A 14,949-nucleotide genomic window follows, 5' to 3' on the forward strand; every position below is an offset into this window, starting at 1 on the left:
ACTCATCAAAACCATCACAGGAAGCCTCTCCTCAGTCTTGTGAATTGGCTGCATTTACTTAGAAGAAAGAACGTTAGGCAGCGGTTTCTGTCTGTTCTGTGGTATCAGTGACTGTGATGCGCACTGAGCCACTGTTTCTATCTCATCAGGCATCAACACCTTTTATCTGGGATGAAACTAGGACTCAAAAGTCAACTTTAATGTCTTAAACATCCGACTCCTATTAAAAGGATGATACACGAGGACAGAACTGTCTACAAGACTGAGGTAGCATTTGTTAAGAATGCTCTAAAACACTTGTAATTTGCTTCTTTAATGTCTGATGAATCCCACTGATTAACTTGACTGATTGTGAAAGTCAAAGATCAGTTGGTGAAAAATCACCATTTTCAGAGACTTCTAAAAGAGAAACTGTTTTATGAAGATTATTTTCCATATAGAAGTCTAACTTCTGTTGAAATAGCATGAACTCCAAAAACCAAAGGATAGATTAAAATGGTTTTTTTTTTAATTTATATTTCTTGTATCTGAACACAGGTAGAGAGAAATTTATAAAGTAATTACGCTGTCCATGTTGTAAGGTTTGGAAAAGCTGCAAGAAATATAAGGAGAAAAACTTCATAAAAATATATAATGTCACATAGTCAAGACAAAATAATGAAATCTAAACAGCTATTAATGCTATAGAACATTTTAAACAAAAATGTGACTTAATTGGGCTGGAGACATGAGTCAGTCAATAAATGGCTTGCTCTGTGAGGGTAAAGTCTTGACTTTAATCCCCAGAACCCACATAAGAGGCCAGATATGAAGGCACACACTTGTAATTCTAGAGTTGGGGAGGCCAAAGCAGGGGAGTCCCTAAGGGGCCTTTTAAACTCCCAGGCTAGCCTAACTGATGAGATGAGTTCAGGGAAAGACTCTGCCTCAAAAGATAAGGTGGAGGTAGATTGTGGAAGACACCTAATGTCAACAACCTGACTTCCACAGATGTATACGCGTACATGTACGTACACACACACACACACACACACACACACACACACACACACACTCACTCACACACCATACACACACAGTTTCAACATCTGGGTTTAGAGCACGGGTAAGCAAATAATAACTCAGAGGGCAAATCTCTAAAATTTTGCTGGAACTGTACTATATATCTATTTGTTTACTACAATCTATGGTCAAAGAGACTTGAAAGCCTGCAAATCTTAAAATAGTTACCATCTGGCCCTTTACTGGTCAGAAAAAGTACTGCCTACTGATTCAGAGAACGGCAGATAGAATATAAACAAATGAGAGCCAATTATAATTAAAGCTTATTGTGGGAAGCAATCATACACACTCAGTTCTGTCAGAAAAATGCTAGTCTATTCCATACTGGCTACTAAAAACAAATGTCACAGATAGCATCTGGTAAGACACTCCTATCACCGTAATTATCTTATCTGGAGACGCCTGTGCCAACCTAGCAAATGTTATCCCTCTGGAGTAAGCCCTGTTAAGCACTCCGCAGTGAGCCCTGGTTTGATGTTAACCTAGACCTGAATCTCTAAACATCCTGAAAGAGCAGGGACGGCTATAAATCTCCCTCAGTTAAACATCAGGGAGATAAGAGATGGAGAAGTCACAGAAACTGAACAGCATGTCCTGGGGCCGAAAAACAACAAGGCAGCAAGATCTAAAGATATAAAATTAATGCAGAAAAATGGAAGCTGTCAGGTACAGAACCAATAAAATACAGTAGCTAATGTTTATAATAGCAATAAATAATGGGAACTTCAATACTAATCCAAGACACATGGGTAGAAAGACAGTGTTAAAACATTCTTGATGGGAGGGAGGGAAGAATGGGAGGATACAAGGGATGGGATAACCATTGAGATGTAACAAGAATAAATTAATAAAAAAATTTTTTAAATTTCTTGGCGATCTCAGATGTAGATTTCTACAGATAAAAACAGACAATCTTCCTGAACAGGACTAACCAGTATCATCAAAATGTCAGTTTGTGCAAAGTTAATTTTTCAATTTAAAGAAATCTCAGTAAAACCCACTAACAAGTTTTTTTCTCCCCTTTAGAACAAGACAATTTTGCTATAAGACTCATGTTGAAAAATAAAAGAATGAGCCCTTCATAAAGTTCTGAGTATCCGCAATAAAAAGCAAGGGCTGTTGCAGAACTGCAATTACTGAATACTAGAATATACTGTAATGCCTTAATAAAGGTCTCACAGTATGGTGCTCTGGCATTAGTCAATAAACCGAACAGAACAGAAGGTCAAGAAATACACCCAAGCCAGGTGGGGTGACCTGCAATCCCAGCACTCAGGGAGACAGAGGCAGACAGATTGCTGTGAGTTCAAGGCCAGCCTGGTCTACAAGTAAGTCCAGGACAGCTAAGGCTATACAGAGAAACCCTGTCTTGAAAAACCAAAAACCAAACAAAACAATTTACATATGGACACATCACAACAAAACCTCCACCCAAACATATACAAGATGGTCACAAATGAAGAAAGGCTGTACTTTTTTTTTTTATTATTAATTTCTTCAAATTACATCTCAGTTGTTACCCCATCCCTTGTATTCTCCCATTCCTCCCTCGCTCCCGCTTCCCCCCCAATCCCCTCCCCTATGTCTGTGACTGAGGGAGACCTCCTCCCCCTGTATATGCTCATAGGGTATCGAGTCTCTTCTTGATGACCTATTATCCTTCCTCTGAGTGCCACCAAGCATCTCCATCCAAGGGACATGGTGAAATATGGGGCACCAGAGTTTGTGTGAAAGTCAGATCTTCTTCTCCACTTAACGGTGGAGAATGTCCTGTGAAAGGCTGTACTTTAAATCAGAATAAACAGTGAGCTTTTTCCTCTCAATAATGCAGGAAAACTAAGTGGCTATCTAAAAAAGCTGGGTCCTTATTTCTTGTCATATTCAACAAACAAAAACTCTACTTGGACCAAAGTTCTCCAAATAAAAACTAGACTCATGCAAATACTAAAGAAAAAGTAAGTCAGCAAATTCCTTTATAATCTTATGAAAACAGAGGGTCTTTTAATTATGACTCAAAATTGAGACCGTAAGGATAATTTAAAAAACTAAATCCTGCTATATATAAAACTCAATTTGTTTGAGAAAAGCACTGTAAACAAAGTTTAAAATGAAAAATATAGAAACACTTATCACAAATGGCTAATCCTTCTAAGAGATCCTAAAAATTGAGAAGAAAAAAAATGAGCAGAATACAAATAAATAATATTCAGAATGATACAAAATGACTCTTCAAGAATATAAAAGGTGCCAGCCTCAGGAGAGAAAACAAAAAGAGCGTTGGTCCTACAGTGATACCTCGTTTCACAGCTGTACAGGTTTCCAGAAGCTTGGTGATATACTCCGTATGGAAATGCATATTCTCATGCAATGGAATAGCATTTGACACAACCAGGGATGTTAAAATATAGATGCTGCCCTTATGATTTTTCTACAAAAGTTGAGAACAATACACATATAAGTTAAACCCTGAAGCATCAACACAAGACAAGACTGCAAATGACAACTTAAGGACCCAGCCACAGGGTACTACACAAACACCCGATGGAGCAGGGTGGAGTGCTACGCGGAAGCTTAAAAGACCAAGGAAAATCTTTATGAATTGATATCAAGTTTATGTAAATTGTTTTGTTATATTATCCATATGTTTTAATACATTAAAATCATATAGTGTTAAAACACCAAACAGAAGAACATACTCACTTTTAAGGGGAAAGTATAAGATTATAACGAAGGCATCATGTTAGTCATCTAGCAATCCAATTGTGGAGCACCAGATAATAGATTCCTCCCAATGCTTTACAATATGAAACACGCAGCATTGCTTACTGAATAGTCCAGCCCCAACTGTCTAACGTCAATCTATCTAGCCTTTGCATTCAGCTTCCCAAACACTGAAATTCAGTAGAAGTAAGAATAAGCTAAAGGACATTATGAAGACATAGGCAAGTAAGTTTTCCTGGAATGGACAAACCATTTTTATCTGTTATGTCTGAACACATATTTGTTTGGTGATGATCAAACTCTTTGCAGTTCCCCTCAGTGATGTATACATCTAGGCTGACCGCGTGTTGGAAGGAAACCTGCCGGGTTCCTGGATGAGTTGTGCTGCCTCCAGCATTACAAACTCTTAGCAGTCTTCATGGGCTGCTCTCCAATTGCCAATATAAAGACGCTGACCTGCTGTGCTAGAGGATGGGAAGCCACACTGGGGAGAAACAGGATGGCCCAGCCCACAACACCACACCACCAACTGTCAGATACGGAACTCTATCTACCATGGCTCTTCTACTACATACCGTATAAGTGAGAACAGCCTAAAGCAGTAGAGAAATGCCCTTCCCAGTTTCCAAGATCATTAAGAAAATAAATCATTGTTTAGCTACTCCCTTCAAGGTGATTAGTTTGGCAACTACAAATAAATTCAACAATTATATATTGAATAAAATGAAAATATCTTAATTGGGAAATGTCTTAATCACTGTTCTATTGCTAAAAAAAGAGACATCATAACCAAGGAAACTCTTATAAAGAAAGCATTTAAGTGGGACCTGCTTATACTTTTAGAGGTCTACTCCATTGTCATCTTGGTGGGGAGTATGGCAGCATGCAGGCCAGCACTGGAGCAATAGCTGAGAGTGTTACATCTTGATCCAGAGACAGACAGACAGACAGACAGACAGACAGACAGACAGACAGACACTGGGCCTGGCTTGGGCTTTTGAAACCTCAAACCCATCCCCAGTGACACTTTCTCCAGCAAGGTGACACCTACTTAGATCACATCAACTAATCCTTCTCAAATACTGGCACTCCCTGATGACTAAGGATTCAAATATATGAGCCTATGGAGGTCATTCTTAATCAAACCACCACAGAAAAGGTAGACATCATTACCTAAAAATATATAATATATGTTTATTTTTTAGAAACTTAGTAGGCTATTCTAAATTTCATCAAAGGGATATATATGGTTTCTTGACTTATGATAGTGTCCTGTTCTGATAAAACCACTTTAAGTTGAAATACTGTAAGTTGGAAATGCATCAAATGTAGTTAGCTTAGCAATACTATGCCCCAGAGCTTTAGATGTTTATCCTTTGTGACTGCAGAGTGGCTCACTGACACTGCCCACATCATAAGAGAAGATAGTCAAATATTGCTTGCCTGGTGGTGGTGGTGGTGGGGGGGAGGAATCAAAATTCAGAACCTGAGGAGCAATTACTACTAAATGCAAACTGTTCTTTCACCATCCTCAAACTAAACAGTGAATTCAAGTGTTTAGTCAAGAACTGTATGAAGGTTAAAAAGAATGTTCTTCTATATCATGTGTGTATGATACCTTTTAGTAAAAGAAATTTCTTTTTTCAAGACAGGGTTTCTCTGTGTAGCATTGGCTGGCCTGGACTCTGTAGACCAGGCCGGCCATGAATTTAAGAGATTAGCATGCCTCTGTCTCTCAGAGTGTTGGGATTATAGATGTGCACTAACATATCTGGCTAATAATATGAATTTCTTAAATGTGCCATTCTCTCTGTGTTTTTTTTTTTTAAAGATCTATGGTGTTTTCTGATTCATTAGATAAAGAGGTCAGCTGGGACCTTAAAAAGTTATTAGACATGTAAATTCTTGCTATAACCTCACAGAAACACTAGATAAAGTCAGTCGTCAATAAAAATCAATAAACTCAGTGGGCTGACTGAGGATCTCCAAGATTCATATTTTGAAGCCCAAACCAAAGTAACTCAGAATGAATATATTTAGAGTTTAAATGAGATTACTGGCTCAGTATCTTTACAGGAACGGGACTTACATACAAAAAGAGACATCGGGTGCACACACGCCTGAAGGAATGACCATATAAAGAGGCAAGGAGAGGCAGGCCATCTATAAGCCTCAGAGGAAACCAGCTCTGCCAACACCTGAACCCTGTAGCGACCGATATTCTGTTAGGGTAGTCTTAGAGATCAACAAAGGGACTAAGTATAGCACTTTATTTGGAAAATCCCTGGTGCCAGTTAGAGCACTGTAAACAATAACTGAACCAAAGTATAGTGTACAGTAAAGTCTTGTTTTAAACTTCCGGGAAGTCTGTTGGGTGGTGGTGGTTTACATCATTAATCCCAGCACTCAGGAGGCAGAGGCAGATGGTTATCTGTGAGTTTGAGGCCAGCCTGGTCTACAACGTGAGTTCCAGGACAGCCAAGAACAGAGAACCCCTTTCCTAAGAATATCTGGAATGTTCATCTTTAAACTAAAATTTTAAAAAAAAAATGACTTTCAACATGGATAAAGAACAACTATGCCAAGTAAATCTATGTGAACAGAATGGCATGTTTTCTAATCTACTCACGCGTATTGTGGAATGTCAGTGTTGCCCTGTCCACATTCCACTCTTGGGCAGGTACAAGAAACATGGTTTTCCTTATTTTATTTGTATCTGTTTATGGAACACTGCCCAAGATTAAAAATAATGGAGAGTAAGTAATAAGAAAACAAAACAAAACAAACACGATTCAAGGATATTTAATTTAATCAAATCCCCATCTTCTTTTGAAATTTAAAACACAATTCATAAAAAAAAAAAAAAAAAACCCTGAAAGTAGTTGCAATAAATAAGAAAAAGAAAAAGGTGAGGAGAGAAAATCCAGAGAGAAAGGAGGGAATATGTTATCAGAGTGAAAGAGAAGGGCAGGCTATGATATCATTATGCAGGATGGGGGAGTCTAGGCTCTTGCCAGCTTTTGGCTCCTGCAGCCTATCAAGGTACAAGAAGCATGCAGAACTCCAACTAGACAGGACCAGAAAAGAAATTCCCAGGACAAAAAATACTCAAAACACTAAATGTACAGAACAAAGAAACAATATTGATGTTGCAATGGGAGAAGACTATGTCACGTGTAATAGTAGGCCCATTAGAATAAGCCTGACTTGTCAGCAGAAATTCTGAAAGCCAGAAGGGCCTGGATGAAGCCATAGATGCAAGCCCAGACTACTATACCCAGCAAAAATATCAATCACAATCCACAAAGAAAAAAACCCCTTTTTACTATAAAAACAAATGTAAGCAATTTCTGTTCACCAACCCCCCTCTACATAAGGCAGTACAAGAAAATGTTCAGTTTGAAGAGATTAACACAACCAAGAGGACACAAGGAATAAATAATCACAGAAGAGTAAATAAGGAGGGGGGGGCAACCAAAATGGGAATCAATAAACACTGCTCATTAATAACTATATTAATGGTCTCAATTTTCCAATAAAAAGACACAGACTACCATGTTGGATTAGGAAACAGGACCCATCTTTCTGCTGCATCCAAGATACACTCCTTAACATCAAAGACAGAAATCATATCAGGGTAAAGGGGTGGAAAAGATAATCCAAGCAAACGGACTCAAGAAGCCCTTCTCTTTCACTCTGATAACATAATCTCTCCTTTCTCTCTGGATTTTCTCTCCTCACCTTTTTCTTTTTCTTATTTATTGCAACTACTTTCAGGTTTTTCTCATTAAAGAAAAAATTCATCAAGAGGATATTGCAATTCAAAGCATTTATGTACCAAACACAAGGGTACTCAAGTTCATAAAAGAAACACTACTATAGTTAAAATCATATATTGACTTTTACACACAGTGATAGTGGGTGCCTTTAATACTTGGCACTTGCCAATAAACAGATAAAACTAAATGGAGAAACACTGAAGTTAAAGAACATCATAAGTTAATGGGCCTAACAGAAATCTACAAAACTAAAGAATATACGTTCTTAAAAAAAAAAGAAAAAAAAAAGAATATACATTCTTTTCAGCAACCCAAAGAACCGTCTTCACAACTGACCATATATTAGCATACAAAGCAAGTCTCAACAGATATAAGAAAACTGAAATAATGCTCTGTATCCTATCTGACCACCATGAATTAAGGCTGGATATCAACAACAATAGAAGCAGCAGAAAGTATACAAATTCATGGAAAATGAACAACTCACTACTGAATGAAAAATAGGTCAAAACAGAAATTTAAAAGGAAATGTAAAACTTTTTAGAATTGAATAAAAATGCAAACACAGCATATCCAAATAGGGCACAATTAAGGCAGTTCTAAGAGGCAAGCTCACAGTCATAAGTGCCTATCAGAAAACACTGAAAAGCTCTCATATTAGTAACTTAATGACACATATGAAAGCTCTATAATCAGAAGAAATAATATCCAAGAAGAGTATATGGGGGAAAAAAATCAATAAAATAGAAACAAAACCAAAGCCAAAACAAAGAATCAATGAAAAAGAGTTGAGTCTTAGAGAAAAATCAACAAGATTCACAAAACTTAGTCAATAACAAAAAAAAAAAAAAAAAAAAAAAAAGAGAGAGAGAGAGAGAGAGAAAATATGCAAATTAGTAAAGCCTAGAAATGAAAAGGAGAACATTACAACAGACACTGAGGAAAGTCAGAGAATATTAAGGACATGCTATAAAACTCTGTATTCCACCAAATCAGCCAACTTTTAAAAAGTTTAAAAGGATAAATTGCTTGATATATATGAACAACCAATGTAAATCAAGATTTTACAAGCAATTTAAACAGACTCAAAACCACTAGTAAAGTAGAAGCAATAGTTAAAACTTTCCCAGTCAAGGGCTACAGTTAGGTGAATTCAGTGCAGAATTCTAACAAACCTTCAAAGGACTAATGGCAATACTCCTCAAATTATTCTGCAAAACAGAAGCTAAAACAACATTTCTTAATGTTTTTATAAAGCCACTATTACCCCGGTACTAAAATTAAAGACCTAACAGAAAAGAAAATTATAGACCGATATTCCATAGATGTAAAAATTCTCAATGAAATACTTGCAAACTCACGTCAAGAACATGAAAAAGATTATCCACCATGATCAATTTGGTTTCATCCTGGAGATTAGGGATGACTAAGCATACATTAATTAATCAGTATAACCCACTACATTAACAAATTAAAAGACACAAAAAACACAGACACAAAAACCCCCACACATGATTGTAGGAACCAGGCCCAACTGGGCTGCCTGCTTGTCTTGCTGTTTCATGTCCTGTTTCTAGCAGCTTCCATGTCTGTGTTTATCTTGGTTAGCTAGTCATGTTTACTGCTCTGAGAACGCATCCCTCCCCTCCTCAAGACTTTTCCTCCTGTGTGCAATCACCTCTTGAGGGATTTCACCTGGGAGGAGGATTCCTATTTTGCTGTCTATAAGAAGGCTCTTTGGAACTCTGGACGGGGGAGAATAATAAACCGCTGCCTCGGCTGCTGCTGCGGCTACTGCGCTCTTAGCACGAAGGACCCGCTGTGTTATTGTGTGTGTGTGTGTGTGTGTGTGTGTGTGCGCGCGCGCGCGCGCACGCGCGTGTGTGTGCATGAGTTAAATCCACAGTCCTTTGCCCTTGACTCGGTACCGCGGTCATTAGATGCAGAAAAGGCCTCGTGACAATTTCCAGCATGCTTTGATGACAAAAGTCCTGGAGAGACTAAGGATATGGGGGTCATACCTCAAAACAGCAAAGGCCATGTGAAGCAAGCCCAGAGCCACTCTATCTTAAACAGAGAAAACTCAAAGCACTTAAAAGTCTTAGCAACAGCAATAAGACAACTGAAGGAGGTCAAGGGGTATACAAATAGAAAAGAAAGTCAAAGTATCTTTATATGTAGATCATATGAATTTATACATAAAAGATGCTAAAGATTTCACCAACAAACTTCTATAGCTCATAAATACTTTTAGCGAAGTAGCAAGACACAAAATTAACACACAAAAATCACTTGCTTTCCTATACACAAATGAGAGACTGAGAAAGAAATCTGAGAAACAATACTTTTCACAATAACTTCAGAAACAAACAAACAAAAACACCTTAGCAAACAAAAAAAAGGACTTACATAGTAAAAACTTGAAGATTTCAGAAAAAGGCACCAAAAGATGGAAAGTTCTTATATGCTTATGGGTTGGTAGGGTCCGTAGTGTGAAAATAACTGTCCTACCAGAAACAATCTACAAATTCAATGTAATCCCATCAGAATTCCAACACAACTTTTACCAAATTGAAAAAATAATCTTCGAATTCATATGAAAGCATACAGAAAAACAAACAAACACACAATAAAACAGGATATCTAAGCCAATCCTAAATAAGAAAAGAACTGCTAGGTTCAACACTCTAGACTTCAAGTTGTATTACAGAGCTATAGTAATAAAAACAGCGTGGTACTGACATAAAAATAGCTACCCTGACCAGTGGAATCAAGCTGTAGTCTCAGATATAATTCCAGACACTTTCTTTTACAAACAAGTTAAAAATATACACTGGGGGGGGGGGGGGGGGAAGCAGCATCTTCAACAAATGGTGCTGGCCAAACTGGATGGCTGCATGTAGAATGCAAACGGACCCACATATACACCCAACTTCAAATGGATGTGGACAGCCACAGAAAACTAGATATGCTGAATCTAATAAAAGAGAAGTGAGGAATAAGCGTAACTCATTGGCTCAGGAGAAGATTTTCTGAACAGGACACATTGATAACACAGGCATTAAGACCAACAAGTAATAAACAGGACCCCACAAAGCTGAGAACACCATCAATTCCTCAGAGCAGGGGCCCACACAGTAGGAAAATTACCAGTTATATATCTGATGGAATATTAGTATCAATAACAACAACAAAACCTCAATTAAAAAATGGGGTCCAGAATTGCACAGAGTTCTCAAAAGATGAAAACACAAATACACCAATGGCTAAGAAACATTTAAAGAAATGGCCAATATCCTTAGCCATCATAAAAATCAAAGTAAAACTACTTTGCAATTCCTTCTTACCCTAATCAGAATGGCTACGATAAAAAAAAAACAACAACAACAAAACAAAAAAACAGACAAAAAAAGAAAAGAAAAAGGAAGGAAGGAAGGAAGGATGAAAGGAGGCACATGCTGGCGAGCGCTGCAGGGAAGTACAAACTGGCACAGCCACTACACAAATAGTGAGGAAGTTCCTTAGGAAGGTGAGCATAGACCTACCTTAAGATCCAGCTAAACCACTCTTATTATAGAGGTATTTGCTAATCCATGTTTACTCCAGCTCTACTGATAATGGCTAGAAGTTGGAAAAGGCCTAGATATCGATCAACTGATGGATAATGAAAAAATGTGGTACATTTACTCAACGGAATATTATTTAGTTATTAAGAAAAATTAAATTTGCAGGCAAATGGATGGAACTAAAATAATCATCCTGAGTGAGGTAACATGACCCCAAAAGACAACCTTTTAAGCTTCCGATGTATACTACAATCTAAATAGCCATAGAGGTTAGGGGAGATGGGGACCTCTCAAGAAAGGGGAAATAGAATCTAGTGTCCAGAGAGATAAAAGAGAAAATACAGTAGGAGAATTAAATGAGAAAGGAGATTGGTGGGCAGGATAAAAGAGGGACAACTAAACTAAAGGTCTTATGAAAAACCATACAGACAGAGAAAACATTATCAAAATATACCATATAAAAAAATAATAAAACAAATGAAAATAATCACTTAAAACAGCAGACATACACAGAAGGCAGAAGGCAGGGCCAGGTGGTACTGACTGACTGGAACAACAGGAAGAGGACGGTGTTGCCAGGCATTCTGACAGGACATGAGGGATTGTATTTCACATGCATATAAGATTTAGGATCCTTAGTTGATGATAAGCATTGTGCAGAATAGGTAACTTCGTGTCAAAAACTCCAAAATTTAGACAGTAAGAACATATAACAAAATTTCCACATACATATTTAAAAACTATGTTACTACTAATCAACAAACGGAGGCAATTTCGTTTGACCAACACAAAATAGACTTTACACCGAGTCAGACCAGAGTCCCGACCTTAATTTTCAAGCCTATGCAAGATATGTATGTTCAGCACACAGAACTTCCAGCAGCTTCAGCACAGCCACAGAGGGAATCCGCAGTGCTGTGAGGGTCAGATATGGTGAGATTACAGGTAACTCCTAGCATAAGGAGGACACACTGTTGACACTTAAATTGACACTGCTTCCAGAGCTCCACACGACATGCTAGCTTATCTACTCCTCACACCAATTCCAGGAGGAAGTTATAGCACATATTTGCCAACAGTAACAGGAAACTCTCAACTATGGCAGAGTGCAATACTAGAAGTGTTGCCTAGTAGGACCAGAAAATGGTACCGTTTCTTTCTATGGTAATATGTGCTGGGGCTTCCCCAGAGATCATAAACAATGGGCCAAATGGGAAAGGAATGGATTCAGAAAATACCTACAGGAAACGAGAGGGTTCAGTGATTAGTGGGCACTCCCCTTATATTCAGGTTTCCCACCAGGACATGCAAAGTGTCACTAGGAATACAATTCCTTATGTCTCCCCATTATTGGCATCCGTAACTGTCCCCTGTCAGCCCAAACATGCACATTCTTGAGAACTAAAGTACAAATCAGGGCCATCAAATTCCTCACACTGCTTGGATGCACACTGAATAATCATGGAGTGGGGAAGAGAGGTGTGCAAATTTCTTCATGCTGAGCATCTCACAGAGCAAGATGCTACAGGAAACGCCCACCACAAGGGAATAAGAAGCAAAACAATTTCTTCTAAGTCCAAACTATGTTGCCTCAAGACCTAAGAAAAAATTCTCATAGAAAGTGTGACAACAACGGACACTTACCTAAGATGAGATGAAGCTTGGTCTCTGTCTGGAAAGCATAGTGCAATGTCACCAGAAATGGTGACTGTCTAATGTGCTCCAGAACTTGTCGTTCTGTCCTTGTATGCTCTGTAGTTTTAGCCTTTTGAACTATTGTTGCCTTTTTCAAAACTTTCATGGCATACAGCTTTCCAGCATCATGACCACTTATTTTACGAACTAGAAATACTTTCCCATAAGCTGAAAAAGAAAAGAAAAATATATCTCATAAGTTGGGGAAAAGGGAAAAATTAAAATGCTACATTGGCAGAATGGAATTTTATGGAAATAAAATTAATGTATCCAGCCAACAAACACACACAAATACTCTTTCAAGGGAAAATCCTGCTTGGTGCTATTTCAAATAGTTCTCTTTGATAATTTCTTCGGCCTTCACCAAGCATATTTCTAGGCCTAGCCCTCAGTATTTACGTATCTAGCCACTGCTGATGAAGTTCTGCTTTCACTCTAAATGTTATTCTCTCAATATTTTTAGGTCTGAGAAACTAACTGTTATTATGGTCAGCTAACCATAGTCCAATTCAGGAACAAGGAGAACATTTTAGACATCAGATAAAACCTTGAGGTATGTATTTGCTATTGGTTTCACTCTTCTTTTTCTTTCCTCCTCCTCTTCTTTTTTCTTTCTTTTTTTTTTCTTTTTTTTTTGAGAAAGAGTCTCAATATGTGCCCCAGTCTGACCTTGACCTTATATCCTTCTACCTAAGCCTCCCTATGTCCAAGATTCCAAGTGATTATCATTATTTCTAGTCTCCAAGAGTTGTTTTTCTCCCCTTTTCCATCTTTATGTGTGGTGTGTGCATGCGTCAGCACATTTGTTCACATGCACATGGAGGTCAGCAGCTGCTTTCCAGAATCATCTTTGATTGTTCTTCCATCTTATTCATTGAAGCAGAGTCTCTCAATCAAATCGAGAGCTCACCAGTACGGCTAGTTCTGGGAATCCTCTATCCACCTTCCAATCTTGAAATTACAGGCAAGTCATAAAGCCAACCAAACATTTATTTGGGTCCTGAAGACCCAAATTCTGGCCCTAACATTCGCCTAGGGAAGCATTCTAACCACTGGGCCGTCTCCCCAGTCCTCCAATGCAGTTCTTGATAAGAGTCTAGTACATAGAAATAAACGAAGGACTTAAAGTATTCCCCTATATTTATTCCTTTAAAACCAAAGCAACATAAACAGACACTATATAAAACAAAGGATATCTTTTCACTTAAAAGACATTAAAATACCCAAGACTGAAGGCAGTGTGGACCGAAACCCCATAAACCTCTAGGCAGAAATTACTGGTGGCTTCCTGGTTCAATCCCATCATGTGTTTCCTGAGTAAAGCCTGTGAGAGGCACAACCCTGTATGTGGCGCTGCTGCTCCAGGCCAAAGGGTTAGAGCCTTATGGCTAGAGCAGCTTCGCTGAATGTCCGTCCCCATGGAGGGTAAGGAGGTGGGAAGGAGGAGGAGCAGGAAGAGATGGAGGAAGAGAGCTCAGGAAAGAAGGAAAACAAAGAGGGCTTTGAAACACAAACGTGTCTTGGAATGGTTATGCTCAGGTCCACTTCAGGAGTTAAATGCTTTCATCAGACCACTTTGAGTTCGGCTCAGTTTTGATGCAGGCCACTGCTCAAGCTCCCTGTATTTAGCCCATAACTCTGTTATCATCTACTTACCAGAGTAAGACAGCTTTGTGAAAAAGGCTCTCCACTCGGATTCAGTTCAGGTCTTTAGAAACTAGATCCGTGCTGACACTGGATAGGCCATGGATTAATGCTAGACTAGACTAATCCTGAGGGAAAGATTCCAAGCCTGGAGATGGAACAGCCCATGCCAGGCTCTCAGCTAAACACACCCTTCTATGCACCAACGCCTTTAATCCTTCCCACAGCCAGTGAAGTGGCACTTTCAGTAACTCTATTTCAGAGATAAGGAAATGAGGTCAGAGGAATTAAGGAACTGGCCAAAATACCTGATCTGAAGAAAAGATAAACAAATGGACAAGTGTATGGAGAAGAGCCAGCCCCATGCCAGTCTATGGCCTCAGTTGGCAAAGGAGTCGTCCATCCCCAGGATTCTGGCTCATGGCCAAGAAAAAGGCTCCATCTTGTGGCTTCCTCCTTGCTCCCTCACTCTCTTTCTCCCT

The 14,949-nt window shown here is 38.6% G+C and overlaps 1 protein-coding gene across 3 annotated transcripts in view; it reads right to left on the reverse strand.

Moving 5' to 3' along the window:
- The window catches only part of Rps6ka5 (ribosomal protein S6 kinase A5), a 168,498-nt gene that overhangs the window by 88,300 nt on the left and 65,249 nt on the right, over nt 1-14,949 (reverse strand). For all 3 annotated transcript variants that reach the window (XM_051150521.1, XM_051150516.1, XM_051150525.1), the window contains exon 3: nt 12,773-12,991. In XM_051150521.1, the coding sequence (XP_051006478.1) occupies nt 12,773-12,991 (219 nt within the window). The remainder of the gene's footprint in view (nt 1-12,772; nt 12,992-14,949) is intronic.

The sequence above is a fragment of the Acomys russatus genome, chromosome 1 (genome assembly GCF_903995435.1).
Source record: "Acomys russatus chromosome 1, mAcoRus1.1, whole genome shotgun sequence".
NCBI classification, from domain to species: Eukaryota; Metazoa; Chordata; class Mammalia; order Rodentia; family Muridae; genus Acomys; species Acomys russatus.